Here is a 15619-nt window from a genome sequence, read left to right as displayed (position 1 = left end):
GAGCTGCTCAGTGACAGGTGTCCACAACAAAAGGGCACAGCTGTGGAGCTATAAATAACCAACATGTAATCTGATTTACAGGTAAATTAGAAGGATAAGAACACATTAAAAATATTAAACACTGGATTAAATTCAAATGACAAAAATCTGAACATGCGAATCAAAAATCTTAATTGTCTTTTCATAATCCTTGTCCAAACTTCCAGGAGATTTTGGATGATGAAAAATGCTGTCAAAGATCACTGAACAGATGACTGACATGTCTGTCATGTGGACCCACAGAGCTACAGAAGAAACAAACTTCCTGGTTCTGGCCTGGGCTCTCCCCCACCACAAGATCCTATACTGTATATGCGTCTGCATAAGTCTGGCATGCTACAATAACTCAAGCATCTGAAATGTGGTTGTTTTATTGTGTTTGTGTAGCAGCAGAATCCAGGTTTTTGTTTTGTTTTTCTGGATGATATTTAGATTTCAGATGTTTGTTTGTCATGGGGGTCAAAAGAACTGGACATGAATGAAAAGAGGAAATCTGAGATGGCTTTCTTTGGTTTAAAAGCCCACAACTGGACTAATTTGATCCAATAGTCAGAGTTTAGACTTTTTCACAATAAAAAAAGGGGAGTAGCAGAAACTGGAGCAGGTCCACAAGGCAATGGAATCTGGAAAGACGTTATAGTTGATGTAGACGCCCGTTCTGATTCAGACTCTATAGGTCTCTGTGGGTCCACCTGTGTTCATCCAACATTGACTTCATAAACATAGTAACAAACTAGGTGCATCATGTTAAATCTCTGCCCTGGTGAGATTCATGTGGACTTGGACTGATAATAAGAGAGAGAGCAGAAATCATACTGTACATCATATGGTGTTATACCCCTGTAGGCGTGTTTTCAAACCAGTATGGTAAATGGTCCAAACTTGTATAGCGCATTTAAACACCCTTCGGGATCCAAAGTGCTTTACACTACTTCTCATTCACCCATTCACTCTCGTACTCAAACTGATGCCAGTGGCTGCCATGCACCGGCTGAAACACCAGCCAGAACCCAGTCAGATGTTTGGCTGATTTATAAACAGGTCTAAGCATGACATGCATAAACAATCAGAACCTCAATAGAATTTTCTTCATTCTTTTATTTTTTTAAATTTAGTTCTATGTATGTGTGTTACAGTGTGTGTTACGTAAGAACGCCTCGTCTCAGCTCTGATGTTCTGACGATGACGAATCAAAACCTCACTGAGGCAAATTGAGCTGATGTTCAGTTCTGTTCAGAAACCAAGACACTGCAGCTTCATTTTCTGGATTTTACTCCAGCTACTGTAGTATTTTTCTAACATTGTAATGCTTAGTACATTAATATTACTGTAGTATAGATAGTAATAATGTGAATATGTAAGTGTAAATTGTCATTTTAATATTTAAAATTAATTTAGTTTTCTAACTGACCTTGTAAATTAAGTGTGTTTTTCTAATGAATCTGTTTCAGAAGAATAAAAAAAAACAGAACTTAATGGAGCAGAACTGGAATGAAGCCAAATAGATCTGTATCTAGTTCAGTTCTTGACGGTCGGACTTTTTAAGAACCTTTGCTCTCAAAGGGAGAGAAATATTTTGGATTTTCTTTTTCAATTTGTTCATATTTTTAATGGATGCATTAACGGTACCCCATTAGATCTTCCTCTACACCTCCACTCTATATTTTCACCTCAGTTCTTCCTCCACCTCTTCACTCTGACCTTGTCTCATCCTCTCTCTCTTTCTGTCTGCATCTTCCTCATCATCATCATCCCCGTTCTTCTCCAACTCCTCAACTTCTCCCTGCTTATTTTTTTAAGTCGTTCTTACCCCCTCCCCACCATGGTGTATCTAAAATCCCCTCCTCCCCCCTCAGTCTCCCCTCGCCAGCCTGTCGGTGTTTCGACGAAGCAGAAGGAGAAACCAGAGGAGCGGCATAGCGATGCTGACAGCGCGGCATAATGTCTTTCACCTCATCCTCTTCATGGTCCTCCTGGTCCCGGACTGTGGGAGCTTTCTTTCTCTTTCAGCTCCTTCTAACTCCACCGTGCCTCCTCCACCCGCAGCCGTGCAGTCTTCTGGCGCAGATCGGACACAAGCTGCGCGTCGGTGCGCTCCTGCCGGCGCAGCGTGCGGTTCGTATCCCGGTACAGGCAGCGCTAAGCCGCGCGGCGCTCGATATGAACCGGGAGCGAGAACCACCCGAGGACCACGGCCCAGAATGGAAACGGGACAACTTTCTGCCCTACAACCTGAGCCTGGAGCTGATCACCCGGCAGCCGGAGAGCGCAGATCCGGAGTCGCTGTTCCGGAGCGTGTGTCAGGGCGTGGTGGTGCAAGGAGTGTCCGCGATTCTCGCCTTCCCGCAAAACCGTGACGAGCTGCTACAGGTGGACTTCATGGCCTCGTTCTTGGAGATCCCGTTCCTCAGCGTCATTGAGCACGAAGAACCTCTCCGAACACAGGTACAAGTCTCACATGGGCCCGGGGCACCTTGGGCTCAGACACGTGATCTATTTGGAGTCTGTAAGGGTTTGAGGTTTATGGGTTTGATTGCTCCGATTTGACCTTGACCTGTCTTATGCCTGGAGGTTTGTCTGGTTTCCTTTTGTTTAGTAGCTTTCGGTTAGAAAAGAAAATATGATTCAGACAGATGTGATGCACATGTCTGGATCTACAGGACATGTTTAAGTAATTGTTTCAGGTCCAGGAGAAAAGAAATAAACCCTCCCAGTGTGAGATAAAAATCTTGCAAATCCTGAAATGTTCTGTGCTTTATGAGATTCAAATTAGGAGCTGGGCTCAGGGGTCTAGATCTTAATGAAAGAAATTTAGATGTTACAGGTGTATCTCAAAAAGTGAAATATCATCCATCCATCTGCCTATGGGAGAGGCGGGGTACGCCCTGTACAGGTCGCCAGTCCATCACAGGGCAGTAAAATATCATCAGAAACTTAATTTATTTCTATACCGAAATTCAAAAACTAAAATTTGTTTGTCTAGGAATGTGAATTTCCCACTGGGATGAATAAAGTATGTATCTATCTAGATTCATTAGAGTCATATATTTCAACGTTTCATTTAATCATCTTTTGTATGACTTACAGCCGAATAATAACAAACGAGAATTTACCATCTCGGAGAATTAAAATATTACATAAGACCAATAAAGATCAGTAAAAAGGCATTTTAATGCAGACGTTGGCCCATTCAGCTCTTTTTGCATGAATAACTGCATCTATGTGGCGGCATCAAGGCCTGATCTTATGAGCCCAGGTTGCTTTAATAGCCACCATGCTATTCGGTTTTATGCCTCCTCTTATTCTGTCCCATAAACTCTCTATGGAATTTAGATCCAGTGAGTCTGCGGGTTAGGGTTAAGGCTCAATCAAGCCCAATGATTCATGGTTATTAAAGCAGGTGTTGGTAGTTTGTCCTACTGGAAAATGAAAGCAGCGTCTCCACAAAGCCTGTCAGCAGAGGTGTCTAGAGTTTCCTGGTAGACACTGCTCTGACTGTGAACTTGGTCAAACCCAGTGGACCAGCACCATCAGATGACAAAGATTCTCAAATTATCACTGACTGTGGAACAGTGTCACTGGACCTAAGGCACTCTACTCTTCCTTCAGATTCTGGGGTCTTGATTTCTAATGAATTTCATTCTATTAGTTGCATTATAGGTATAAATGACATTTTTGACAATATTCATTTTTTTTAAATGCACCTCTAATTGCTTGAGTTGAAGAGTAACTTTCTTACGAATTTGCTTAGTTTCCTATATGCTATAGGTTTGGTGGCAACTCTGCTGTGTTGGGCGATTAAACACAGTATAATTTAATACCTAAATTAATATTTAATACACAAGTTTTCTCATATAATCATTAGTGGGAGAGCTGAGCAGCTCTCACACTATTGTTATCTTCTGTCTTTATTTTTATTCTGCTTATTCCGCCCTTTTTTTGATTGCTATCTACTTTTTAACACTTCATCGTAGAATCGTCATTCAACTTTCTAAACAGGTGTCATCTGTAGGAGATGTGGGCTATTACTTTTTATGTTTTCAGCTTTTCAACTTTTAACAATATTCAACTTTTTTCATCGTTTTTTTATAATAGTCGTCTATGGGAATCATCGTTCAACTTTTTGTCAACTTCCCTCTTTTCATCAGCGTCTATCATCATCATACTTTGGCGTAGAAACGTCATTTCAACTTCAAAAGCATATATCATCGTCCAACTTTCTCCTTGTAAATCAGCGTTGTCGTATCTTCTATACTTTTCGACTCATGAGCGTTTAAATATGGTGCGGTTTTTGTTAAATCTTCAGCTTTTCCATTAGTGTATATTGCGTCAGCTAGAGTGCGTGATTTTGCCGCTAGAGTGCGAGGACTCGTTTTTTAAGACAGATCTTCTGTCTTTAACTCGTCACTACAGCCACAATTTTCACTCTATCAACGTAATTATTTCACTAAAGCGTAGTCATACTTGTCTTCTTTCTAATGATGTGTCTAGCTATACTCTCAGACCTATACTTTAGTTGCTATCGACCTCAAAGCGCATAGAGATCCTGAATTTCTCTCATTAACTCTAATGATAATTTTCGGCAGACTTCTGAGGAAAAAACAGGAGGAGACATATTTTGAAATTGCGACTGTGGCTACAAGCTTTCGTCCTCAAACATAAAATTAACTCCACATGTTCAGGGAAGCCTTGGGATTCATAAAATGAAAATATTTTTGTAATAACTATTATGGTTTAGCTGGAATCAGCCTACTAATCAAGGGTGAAATCCTGCTTTTACAGAGCAGAGAGCGCCTGATTTTCCCGCCTTTCGTCTCCATGGCGACGGCGCAGCTGCATATTTGACTGACAGGTCAAACTCCTAATGTTCAGTGTACACAGCAATTCCATGCTTATTACATATTAGTCAAGTACACTATTGGATTGTGTAGCAATTAGGCACAGACTTTTTCTAAATCCTTTCAAAATAAAAGCAACAAGCCAAATAATTAGCTTTAATAGCAATATTTCTGCTTTTGGCTGCGTAATTATGACTATTTAAAGATAGAACAGTTAACAGTTTAGTAATTACCCACACATGCTTCCCTTACGTACTTTCAAAATAAAAGCACCAATACAATTTATTAGCTTTAACTGCACTTGTTTTGCCTTTAAATGGTTAATTATGACTATTTAAAGACTAATTGACAGTTACAGTATTACCCCCACACATTTCCTCTAAATCATTTTAAAATAAAAGCACCAATGCAATTTTTACCTTTAAACAGGATCAGGCGAGAGTAATGGTCAGAGAAAACGTAACTGGGTCGACAACGGAATGTGCTGAACTGGAGAATCTGCTGAGAACAATGAATCAACGATCTGGCAGATTACGAGGGTGAGAGGTGGAGCTTAAATACAAGGTGGGTAGATTATTGATTCTAGACAGGTGTGTATAATGAGACCGAGACGTGGAACGGGGCTAACCAGATGAGACACAGGTGTGTAACTGAAAACCGGAGGTGAAGCGGGAACTACTGTGGCGTGACGCGAAAGAAAAAACAGGAACTGAAACCAAAACACTGTTGACAAACTTAAGTCCTTTCAAAACAAAACTAACCTGCTGAGCAGAAACTGGAAGAGTACAAAATAAAACAGGACACAACAAGAAGCAAAAACCCCAGATCGTGACATTTATTAGATGTTGTATCAAGTAACTTCAGAACAGTCTAATTTTTTATTCTGAGTCATGTGTTTTTATCGCTTGTTTTGATCATTAATGTTGTTGATCCAATGATTTGTGACTGAGACTGAGCTTTCTAACTTCGAGCATCACATTTTGATCTAGAACAAGTTCATAGCTTGAAGATTTCACTGGACCGGACACACTGAGCTAGATGCAGCAAAACAGGCATGAACAATTTTGTTTTTGTGTCCTGTTTTTAACAAAAAGTAAATTTAATGCAATTTCTTTGTATTTGTCCCCGAAATTGCTCCACTTCCTGCCAGAGGCTTTCACAGTAAAAGTATTGACGAGATTATCGCTGCAGGAATTTAATTTCATGCTATAAACAATCCAATTACAACTGCATTGGGATTTTGGGAGAGGAGGCAGGTCTTCTTTGTTTTAATATCATCCTTTATGGAACAAGGATGGCACATTTAATCTTCAGTTTCAGACAGGTGTTGGTTGAGACAGATACTAGACTGAGGTCTCATTTCACCTCAGGTCTCATGACACCTGGCTCTGCGGACCCCGATACCTTGCTTCCCATCTACATCTCTCCACACTCATGCACTTGGGTCTGTAAGGGGCGTCCCTCCTAAGTGGCATGCTCTGCAGTTTTAATGGCATTAGTCTTACACACTCATCCAGGACTTAGGAGACTGACCCCCCCCCCCCCCCCCCCCCCCCCCCCCAGATCTGTTTATCTGTGTGCTGGACCCCTCGGGGAACTGGGGGTCTCCCAAACTTCCTCATAATTAGCCACATACACATACATTCAGGGCCGGGGATGGGCTCTTTCACTGGGACCTGGGGGTGAGGCCAGCTCTGGCCTCGCCCACTGGCCCTGGTGGAGAGACCACTATCCAGTTTTAACTGCACAATAGACATCTAGGGTAGGGGACCGTCATCCAGGGGTTGTGCTCCTGGAGGTGTCCCCTATTTTCAGTGCACTCTAATTCCACACATTCACATTCAAGCTGGGTTGCAGGGTTGTGAGGTGCCTTTTCCACTGTCCCTTGCTCCTTCCGGGTTGGGGTGGGTAGGTGGGGCTTGTGAGGTGCTGGGGTTCCTGCCTGGGGCCACAGCCTTACCAATATAGTTGGGCCCCGCGTGCTGCTCTCTCAGGCTGACCCCCTCACTGGGGGGAGTGCTTGCTCCTAGTTCTCATGGGGCGGACAGCGTTGACCCACTGTGGTCCACTCTGACCTCGGGTGCTGTCTCTGTGGCTGCAGCAGCTCTGCCTAGGGGGTTCTGTGTGGGCAGCTTGGGTTGCGACACCTGCCCTCCTGGCACTGAAGGTGTGTGGGCCCCTTGGCTGCTAAGATTCTTTCCTCTGCTCGTTGGTTGGGTGTAACGGCCAAGCTCCTCCTATCACCCTAGCTTTCACAAGTGGCATTGTTCATGCGCAACGTCTGCTCCACCCTATGGGTGAACAATTTTAAGCTACAGCTTTACTAACCTTGTAGTGGGACACTCAACACCTGAGCTGATAAACAGGCTTTCTAAACTTAGCTGTAAGTATTGCTGGTACTTATCACTATCAATATAAATAATTTGTGATTATGGTAGTTGTTATAGTGTATGTCTTGGCTGTTATTAAGTATTATGATATTATGTATGATAATGATAATGATTATGATGTATGTATATGTATGTTGGTATCAGTGTGTGCACATACCTTAACACTATTATTAGCAGCAATATTAATTTCACAGGTAAACCATAGTACAGCAGTTATTTAGTTATGTTATGTGTAGTTATGTGTCAGCATAAGGTACAGCCTTATTAATTTACTTTGTGCCTATTGTATGCTTAAATGATTTGTTTGGTTTCAGCCCCCCCCCCCCCCCCCCCCCCCCCCCCCCCCACACACACACACACACACACACACACCACCCCGCACACACACACACCCCAACGCACAAACTCAACCTGACCACCAGCACAGCAACATCACACATATTTAGGATTCTGATTCGGATAAAACTAGAAATAAACTATTAATCAATATATATATTTCTTATTTACTAAAAAAACATTTTGATGTAAGAAGAAAGAAGTCCAGTTGCCATGAATCCAATTCCAAGTTTTACATTTTATATTAGTATACTGTTGGTATTACTTAACTTTTAGATTTCCTTATCTGGATGAAAGTGATTGTTACAGTATAACATTCAGTTGAAGCTATACAAAACAGTTTGGAAAAACCTTCCAGCAGAGAAATGGTGAAGACAAGAGACTGGCTTACAAGGCCTTTATTAACAGGACATAAAAATGCAATGAGTGAACATATACATTTCATTTTAAATTCTCTATAACTACCACTAGATATTTCATATCACTTTAATTAATTTAAAAGAAATACATACTTGTGCATGCCATATAGAAGCCTAATTGCATATCTATTTATTATTATTATTATTGCAGAATATACGACTTATTTTGTCATGCATGTTCTACTTTTACCACAAGAATATATGAATATACCACAATTAGCAATACTTGACATGAAATAAATTCATGCTTGATCTTTTTAACTAGAAAACAGTATTGATTACATTTTTCCTTTAACTTTGATAAGAACTAAAAACCGCTGTCTTAAACTTATCCTACACAAAGCCCCACTCCAAGTCCAACAGTTTTCTTATGAGGGTGGCCACATGGGATTGACTGTTGCTGCTTTTTTTTTTGGCCCAGTTTCCCTGTCTTTTCGGACTGACTGGCGTCGTTTGAAATGTAATAACACAATATTTTATTTCATGGTCAGAGATTTAAAAAATTATATGTCATAACATCTCAGACTAGAAATGTACTTACCTTTGAATAAACCGCAGTGTTCCTTCAGCTACCTCTTGGTATTCAAAGTTGAATACATAGTAGGCAGCAAAAACTGGGTGCCTTCACATCATCCAATGTCCAATTGTGACTTCATCACCAGCAACTAATACAGAGAAAGTGTATAGTTAATGTCCTGAAGGCAATATAAATTGTTAGACATTTTATGCTTTATACTGTGTGATTCTTTTGTGATACTTACCCAGCACTATTAGCTACGGACTCGGTGGAAGAATCAATGTACGCGCAACATCAACTGCTGTGACAGACATCATTAAAACATTGGTGGTAGTATCCAAATTAATGATGAATTGTTTGTATAGTCATAACAGACAATAAATTATGCTAAACATCAGTACCACCTCGACTCCCCACTTTCACCTTGGGAGACAACAGACTGTCCATCTTTCCTCTTTGTATTGTTTCTTAAGTACTTCTCCAGTATTGGTCCACATTCTTCAAAAGATAGCTCCAAGGCACACAACACACTGATGTCAGTTAGAAACTCAAAGTGGCAATAAATACCCCTTTGGGTAAAAAGGTATGGCCACTATTTTTTTTTAAAATCATAAATAGTAGGTGCTAGACTTTGATTTACAGTATGCAGTTGCGCTGAAGACAGAAAGTTTATTTTAATGACGTTCATTACTTCTGCCTCTCTCCACTATGTATGCCTTCCTGTCTGTAGATGTCTACTAACTGTTGCCTCTTCTGCTCCAATGTCTCAGTGCTTTCTTCTGGTGGCAGTTACGGCTGAAACTGTCTGCATTCGTAGGAATCTGCTGGCCTCTGCAGTCGACCAGACATCCTTGATGATTGGTGCATTTACAATGTCACTGTTGAGGTTCTCAATTCATGTTTTCCCTTAAGAAAAGAAATAAGAAAGAAAGCCTCCACTAATGATGACCCCCCCCATATCAGCAAAACCTCTGGGATACTGCTTCACAATGTTTTGACAGATAATTAGACATGCTCTGCATGTTGGCTTAGTCTCGTACTTTCTTATTTCATCTGCAAGGATTCAAACCATCTGGTGTCGCTTGTTAAGAGCAGGTCTTTTGCTGATGGCAATGGCTGTTTGCACTTCTTCTGGCATTTTATCCCATGGGACTTTAAAGGTTTCTAGCCATTTGCTTGACACATTGTCTAAATTGCATTCTCCTCTTGAGGTCCAAGGTGGTGAAAATGATGAAAAGCTTGAAATGAGTGAAAAGATAATGAAGATGAAGAAGCGGGAAAAATGAGTGTGAGGACAGATTTGTATCCGTTGCATCAACTGGTGAAATTTGTATATCCAGGGTGACTGTAGTAGTTTCCGAAACACGCAAAAAAGAAAATATATTACACCACAATTTTCATAATATTTCTCCTATATCCATGCAAATCCATTAACAGTAGAGATTGTAACTGACTGCAGTATCTTGTCATTTTACTTCCCTACAATAAACTTTAAAGTTGTGCAGCTTTCTTGCACATTGCTTGAAGTAATTATGCTTACTTTGAAATTTTAATGTCCGCAGACGAATGAGTGGCCCAAACTGAACAAGTTCTGGATAATGATTCACTGTAGGTAGTGATGTTTAGGCTTGAGTGCTTGATACGCAAAAGTCTGACTTCTCATGTACAAATACTCATCTATTAGAGCTCTTAAATATGTTATCTGGCCTGTGGAAATGGTTAGAGCACAAACAAGCTCCACAATCTCTTGCAACTGTAAGATAAACTGCCAAGCCTCACTATCTTCAGGACATTTTATTTTATCACCAATTAAAATTGGCACCATTCTTAGAAAACGCCAATTCTGAACTGTGTTTCCAGACAGTTTTCTAGCTTCTGGACTCACCTAACAAGGTTTATTTTTGGCATCAGTACCCAGATATTTAAACCGGTTGATGCGCCAATCCAGGGTAATGTAAGTAAACATGTTATATTATGTGTTATAAGGTGGTTGAGATATACTGCTAAATCAGTGGACACAATGCCCTCAAAAAGGTCATGGCCAAGACAAGGAGGTCATGAAAATATGTGAGCCCATTGCAGATGGAGTCAAATTTAATGCCACAACAGTCAGTTGTTCCCACATTATGACTTTGAGCCTCAACGTGTTTCTGATACGACTGTAGTGTGCGGTCAGAGCTTTTTGCCAGAGGATCTGGAAATGCGTCTCGATCTATCTCAATATGAATGAGTGGGATTCTCATGCGACATATCACACCAATCATCGTTAAAATCACTGGTGGTGCTGAGACTTGCAGTTAAATCATTTTGACTTCCGTCAGAGCAGTCTTTATGCTTTCTTGACAGATGTGATGTGATTCTCTTGATGTGAATGTAGATTTAACTGTAAAGGTTTTATCACAGTCTATGAAAGGGCATGTGACTGAAAATTACTGTTTTTTTACAGTAATTTGTTACAGTGTAGAAATGTTCCCAGTGTGAGAAAATGTTTCCGGACTGATAGAAATGTCCCCAGACAGATGGAAACGTTCCCATGTTGTTCCAGCTGACATCTAACTTGTTTTAAATCAGAGGCAACTAGGTCACTCCTGGTTTTGTTTAACATGTGTGCTCATATGATGGCTTCCTTTCATTTTCTGATACTAAGACAACACATGCACCTGCATAGACACGACTCTGAGCAGAGGATTTTCTGTGCTTCTCATGATGATGCATCTGCTGACGGCTGTTCCTCATGCAGTCAAGGGGGAGGCTTTGTCCCTGTGGCCCAGTTTCAGCTGCAGCAGATTAAACCAGAGGGGGGTGGAGGGTTCTTTAGTGAAGCAAGTGGTCAAAATGCTAAATGATAAAAACACAGACATAGACACTGGGGCTCTGGGTGAGATAATAATCATAATAGCCTGGAGGAGCTTTATGTTCTAAGCTTACAGTAAATCACCAACTGAGGGTACCCTAGGTTCCCTCTACACACATCCAGGCAGCATGAGTCCCATGGGTGGAGTGGACCTGAACCCAAATTCCAGATGCTATGACTCAGACCCAGTCAAACCCTAACCCAAAAGCAGAGATTTGGTGAACCTCCATTATAGAACAGAATCTGAACTGGGCATTTATGTATATTAAGACATCAGGCGTGACACCGCGATGTGCTTATGTGAAGAAGCAAAAGATTGTTCCGATGCTCTCCTCTTCTTGCTGTTTGTTGACTGCAGAGATTGTGTGAAGCGGCTCCAACATCTGCTCAGAGACTTAGAGACTCAGTTACTGTTTGATGTTTGCTCAGCAGATTCCTCTGATCGTGTCAGAGAAGTGTTTTTCATTTTTTATCCCAGTTTCTAGTTTGCTCCTCGTCATCTAAAACATTTACACTATTCATGAAGTTTGGGGTTGTTGTTGTTGTGAATCAATCAATAAGCATATTGATAAAGCGATCAGTTCTGTGACAGCATCAGAGGTAACATTCCATGTGTTAATGTTACACCGTGTTAAGCTTGTTTGTTATGATTATTCCTGAATTGACACAGCTTCTGTTTCAGAGGTGAATTCAGCTTTTAATCCCCCTGAAGTCGAACATCAGATTAGTTTCCCATCGTGCCTCAGTTGTCTCCTCTTCTTTGACCTCAGCAGGTCTTGTTGATTTTGACTACACTACTAGAGCTCAGAGCTCTGCAGGAACCAATGAGCCAACAAACACTGATTTTTTTGTGCATTCAAACATAAAAAAACCTTACGCAGGTACATTGCTCTGCCTATATTTGATTGTGCTCAACACAAACAGTTAGAACAGTAACCTTTGTTTGATTAAGCCGTTTAACACAATTGGGTTGAACAAAGTGCTGTACAGATTAAAACATGAGAATAAGACATAAAACAAGACTATAAAAATGAGTAAAATGAGTGAAGACAGTACAATAGTATAAAACCAATAGCAAAAAAAAAAGCAACAAACTAAAATAAAATAAAGTCAATCTGTGTTAATAGCCAGTGAAAACAAATAGGTTCTAAGAAGCGCCTGAGCTTCCGTTTACATTACATTACACAGAAGCAGCAGGTTGGCTGATCTGAGTAACCAAGAAGGAACATATGAATGTAGGAGTTCGGAGCAGTAAAATGGGGCAGCACCATTTAAAACAAATAAGAGAAGGGAAGTTTAAAATGGATCCTAAAATGCACTGACAGTTTACAATAAATTCTGGGCAAACAGGGACTAGGCCGTGCTCAGAATGAGCGGGAGAACAAGGCTGCTGAGGCTCACAAACTAAACAAGAGGGAGGACTCAAATGCAACAACCTGTAGGCAAGATTTGTAATCAATGGTTTAAATTAATAATTTAAAACAAAAGGAAAATGCAACTAAGGGCACTGCATAAGCAACATTAAGAATACTGTCGTGTATTTGATGTTCCGACCTTGCTAGAGATTTCACACTGACTGAACTTTTATGCTCAAATTAACACATGAATTTATTACATAAAATGAAATAGTACAATCACAGAATAATCATGAGAGAGGTGGTGGCCGAATTCACCCGCTTGTTCTTCTGCAGAAAGAACTGAGAGGTCGAAAAAGGTCAGCTGGGTGTCTGCAGCAGACCCTCTGCGAAGCACTCTAAGAACACATCTCCCAATGCCCACTTTTTAAAGCTGTGTTGTTTATGCAACCAGCGAGTGCCTACGTGTCCATTGAAAGTCCATGTTTACTCAGCTGCAGCAGTTTATTTGTTTTAGTGGCCAACCTGACACCACGGTCAACTTGACATTTGTTGCAATGGACAGAAATAACTCCATAGGAGAAACAGAATTTACCACAAACTTTCCCTCTCAATGGACAGATAAATGTCCATTAAAGCTAAGCCCATTTTACTTTACAGCCCTAAACCAGTGATAAGCACTAGCAAGGTCACAACCCATTTTAAGTTTCATTTAACCTTAGCAATGTGGACACATAAATCAAATAAAATAGCCAAATTTATCCTACTGCTAATACAGGACTTTTCAGGGCAGCCAGCTTGATGACCTCCGAACGTTTCACAGGTAAATCCGGTACCGGCCTCTAAAAATAAACACAAAAACAAATTACTGACAAGTTTACAAACACACTTGGACCCTCATGACAGGTCAATTAAATACATTATAACAAACAACACATCACAACACAATCTTAGGGTTCCCCATTTCCCCCTCTGATACTTTAACACAGTGGTTCAGATGATACCAGTTGGGAGAGCCTTTAACTTGAACTGTTCTCAAGGTCGTCTTGACCAACATGTTGGGACTTTCTTGTCGGGCATGGTCCCACGTTCTTCTGAACCCCTTGACGTACACCGGATCCCCTGGTTTCAACTTTGGCTCCAGCTCGTCCTTTGCCTAGGATGTCTCCTTTTGCCTAGGCTCTTCTTTCAGCTCCAACAGGTGATCCTCACACGCAGCAACAGTCAACCATGAAGGTCTGTGCTACCACGGCGTTCCGCCTCCTATAGCCGTGTTGGTCCGCGCAGCCCCACAATTTTATGTGGGTGAGAAGTCTTGGTCTAGCTGGAATTGGATTAATTGGACTCCATCGGCTCCTTCGGCTCCAGTGGCTCTTCCATCATGGTTGTAGTGGAAGCTGTGGCACTGCACCCTCTGCAGTGTCCTGGGAACCTCATCTGATGCCTAGCCTCTCTGCTAGCGACCCAGTTGGCCCAGCTCACTTGTGGCCCTCACACCAAACACAGAGTCACTCGCTTCCAGGTTGTCCAGGGCTCCAGCCCTCCTCTGCTCCATCAAACACAAAACTAGCACACAGAAACCTAGGTAACTAAATCTAAAAACCACTGCATAGCAGGAAACCTAAATAATATAAAAACATGCAACAGGTAACAACCATGACAACAAAACACACATGGACCAGACAGGACAAAAAGCAAAAAACTGTCTCAAATGAACGTAACATCACCAACAAACCAACAAAAACAGCGCACAAACTAAGACCTTAAATACAACACAAAACAGGTGAATCAAATCAAACTAATCACAGGAAATAAGACAAACAACGAACCAAGAGGGCACTGAAACAAACACAACCAGAGGCCCCCTGGCAGCATGGGAGCAGAGACACAAAGGCAGTCAGTGAAGTGAGGAGAAAATAGATGTAATATGCCCATATTTTCGAGTTAAAATAAAGAACGTTACAGTAATCCAGCCAGGTAGTAACAAAGGCGTGAATTACTGTTTCGATGTGCGGTTTAGTAAGGATTGTCTTAATTTTGACCTGTTGCCTCAGATTGAAAAAAAACTGACTTTATGACAGAACACATCTGTCAGGAAATGCAGGGGACGAAGGACCCAAATGCACAGCGCGATGCAGAACCAGGTAAAATTAGTCTTTTAATAGCTCACGGTCAGACAGGCAGTGGTCGGTGGTTAATACAGTCCAAGCAGGAATCAGGCAATGAGTGGTCAGGTACAGGCAGAGGTCGAGAGCACAACAACCAGAGTCCAACAGCGAAGGCAAGGCAGATTAAAAAACAAGGGCAAGGTTTGGTAACAAACTAGACTTACAGGACATGAATGCTGGACCGCTAACACACCAGTAACAAGAGCAGACAATCTGTCACTGAATGTAGGAAGACATGGGGTTCAAATACAAGACGTGATGCATGATGAGAAACAGCTTTCAGGCTTTATTTCATTATCCATTTTAAAACCTAGGTTTACCATTTCCGATTTTGGCATATTCAACTAATGGACCCAAGCCTACAGGGGCAACAGCCCCCTTAGATGAGTTGGTTCCCATCACCATTACCTCAGTCATAATTTTTTTTAAATGTAAGAGATTAAGAGCTATCCAGGCCATAATGTCTAAAGGAAACTAAAGGAAACCATCAATGGAAGGGAACCACCAAATCACACACTGTACCACATCTGTGGTATTTTACATAATCCATTAAGCTAAGGACTCTTACACGTTTCTTTGATTTATACTCAGTTCCTGCAGTGGGAAAAATAAGTCAGTTCTTTTGAGTTGACATGGACCATTTTACTCTTTGTTAAACTCCAGTATAAACAGGAGGAAAACTAAGCTTGTCCTTTCAGAATAA

General features: G+C 41.1%; 1 protein-coding gene across 5 annotated transcripts in view; it reads left to right on the top strand.

Annotated features, from left to right (window-relative positions):
• Positions 1-16: 16 nt before the first annotated feature.
• grin3bb (glutamate receptor, ionotropic, N-methyl-D-aspartate 3Bb) overlaps positions 17-15619 on the top strand; it is a 61961-nt gene continuing 46358 nt past the window's right edge. For 4 of the 5 annotated variants that reach the window (XR_008694339.1, XM_041070705.2, XM_029149532.3 and 1 more), the window contains exon 1: positions 17-2484. Coding sequence is in view for 3 of the 5 variants with exons in the window: in XM_041070705.2 (XP_040926639.1) it covers positions 1981-2484 (504 nt within the window). In the remaining 2 variants the exon portion in view is untranslated. Of the gene's footprint in view, positions 2485-5306; positions 5442-15619 lie in introns of all 5 variants that reach the window. The other variant, XM_029149535.3, reaches the window with a different exon arrangement.

This window comes from Betta splendens, chromosome 4 (genome assembly GCF_900634795.4).
Source record: "Betta splendens chromosome 4, fBetSpl5.4, whole genome shotgun sequence".
In the NCBI taxonomy this organism is placed as follows: Eukaryota; Metazoa; Chordata; class Actinopteri; order Anabantiformes; family Osphronemidae; genus Betta; species Betta splendens.
This window is presented reverse-complemented; position numbering and strand designations above follow the sequence as displayed.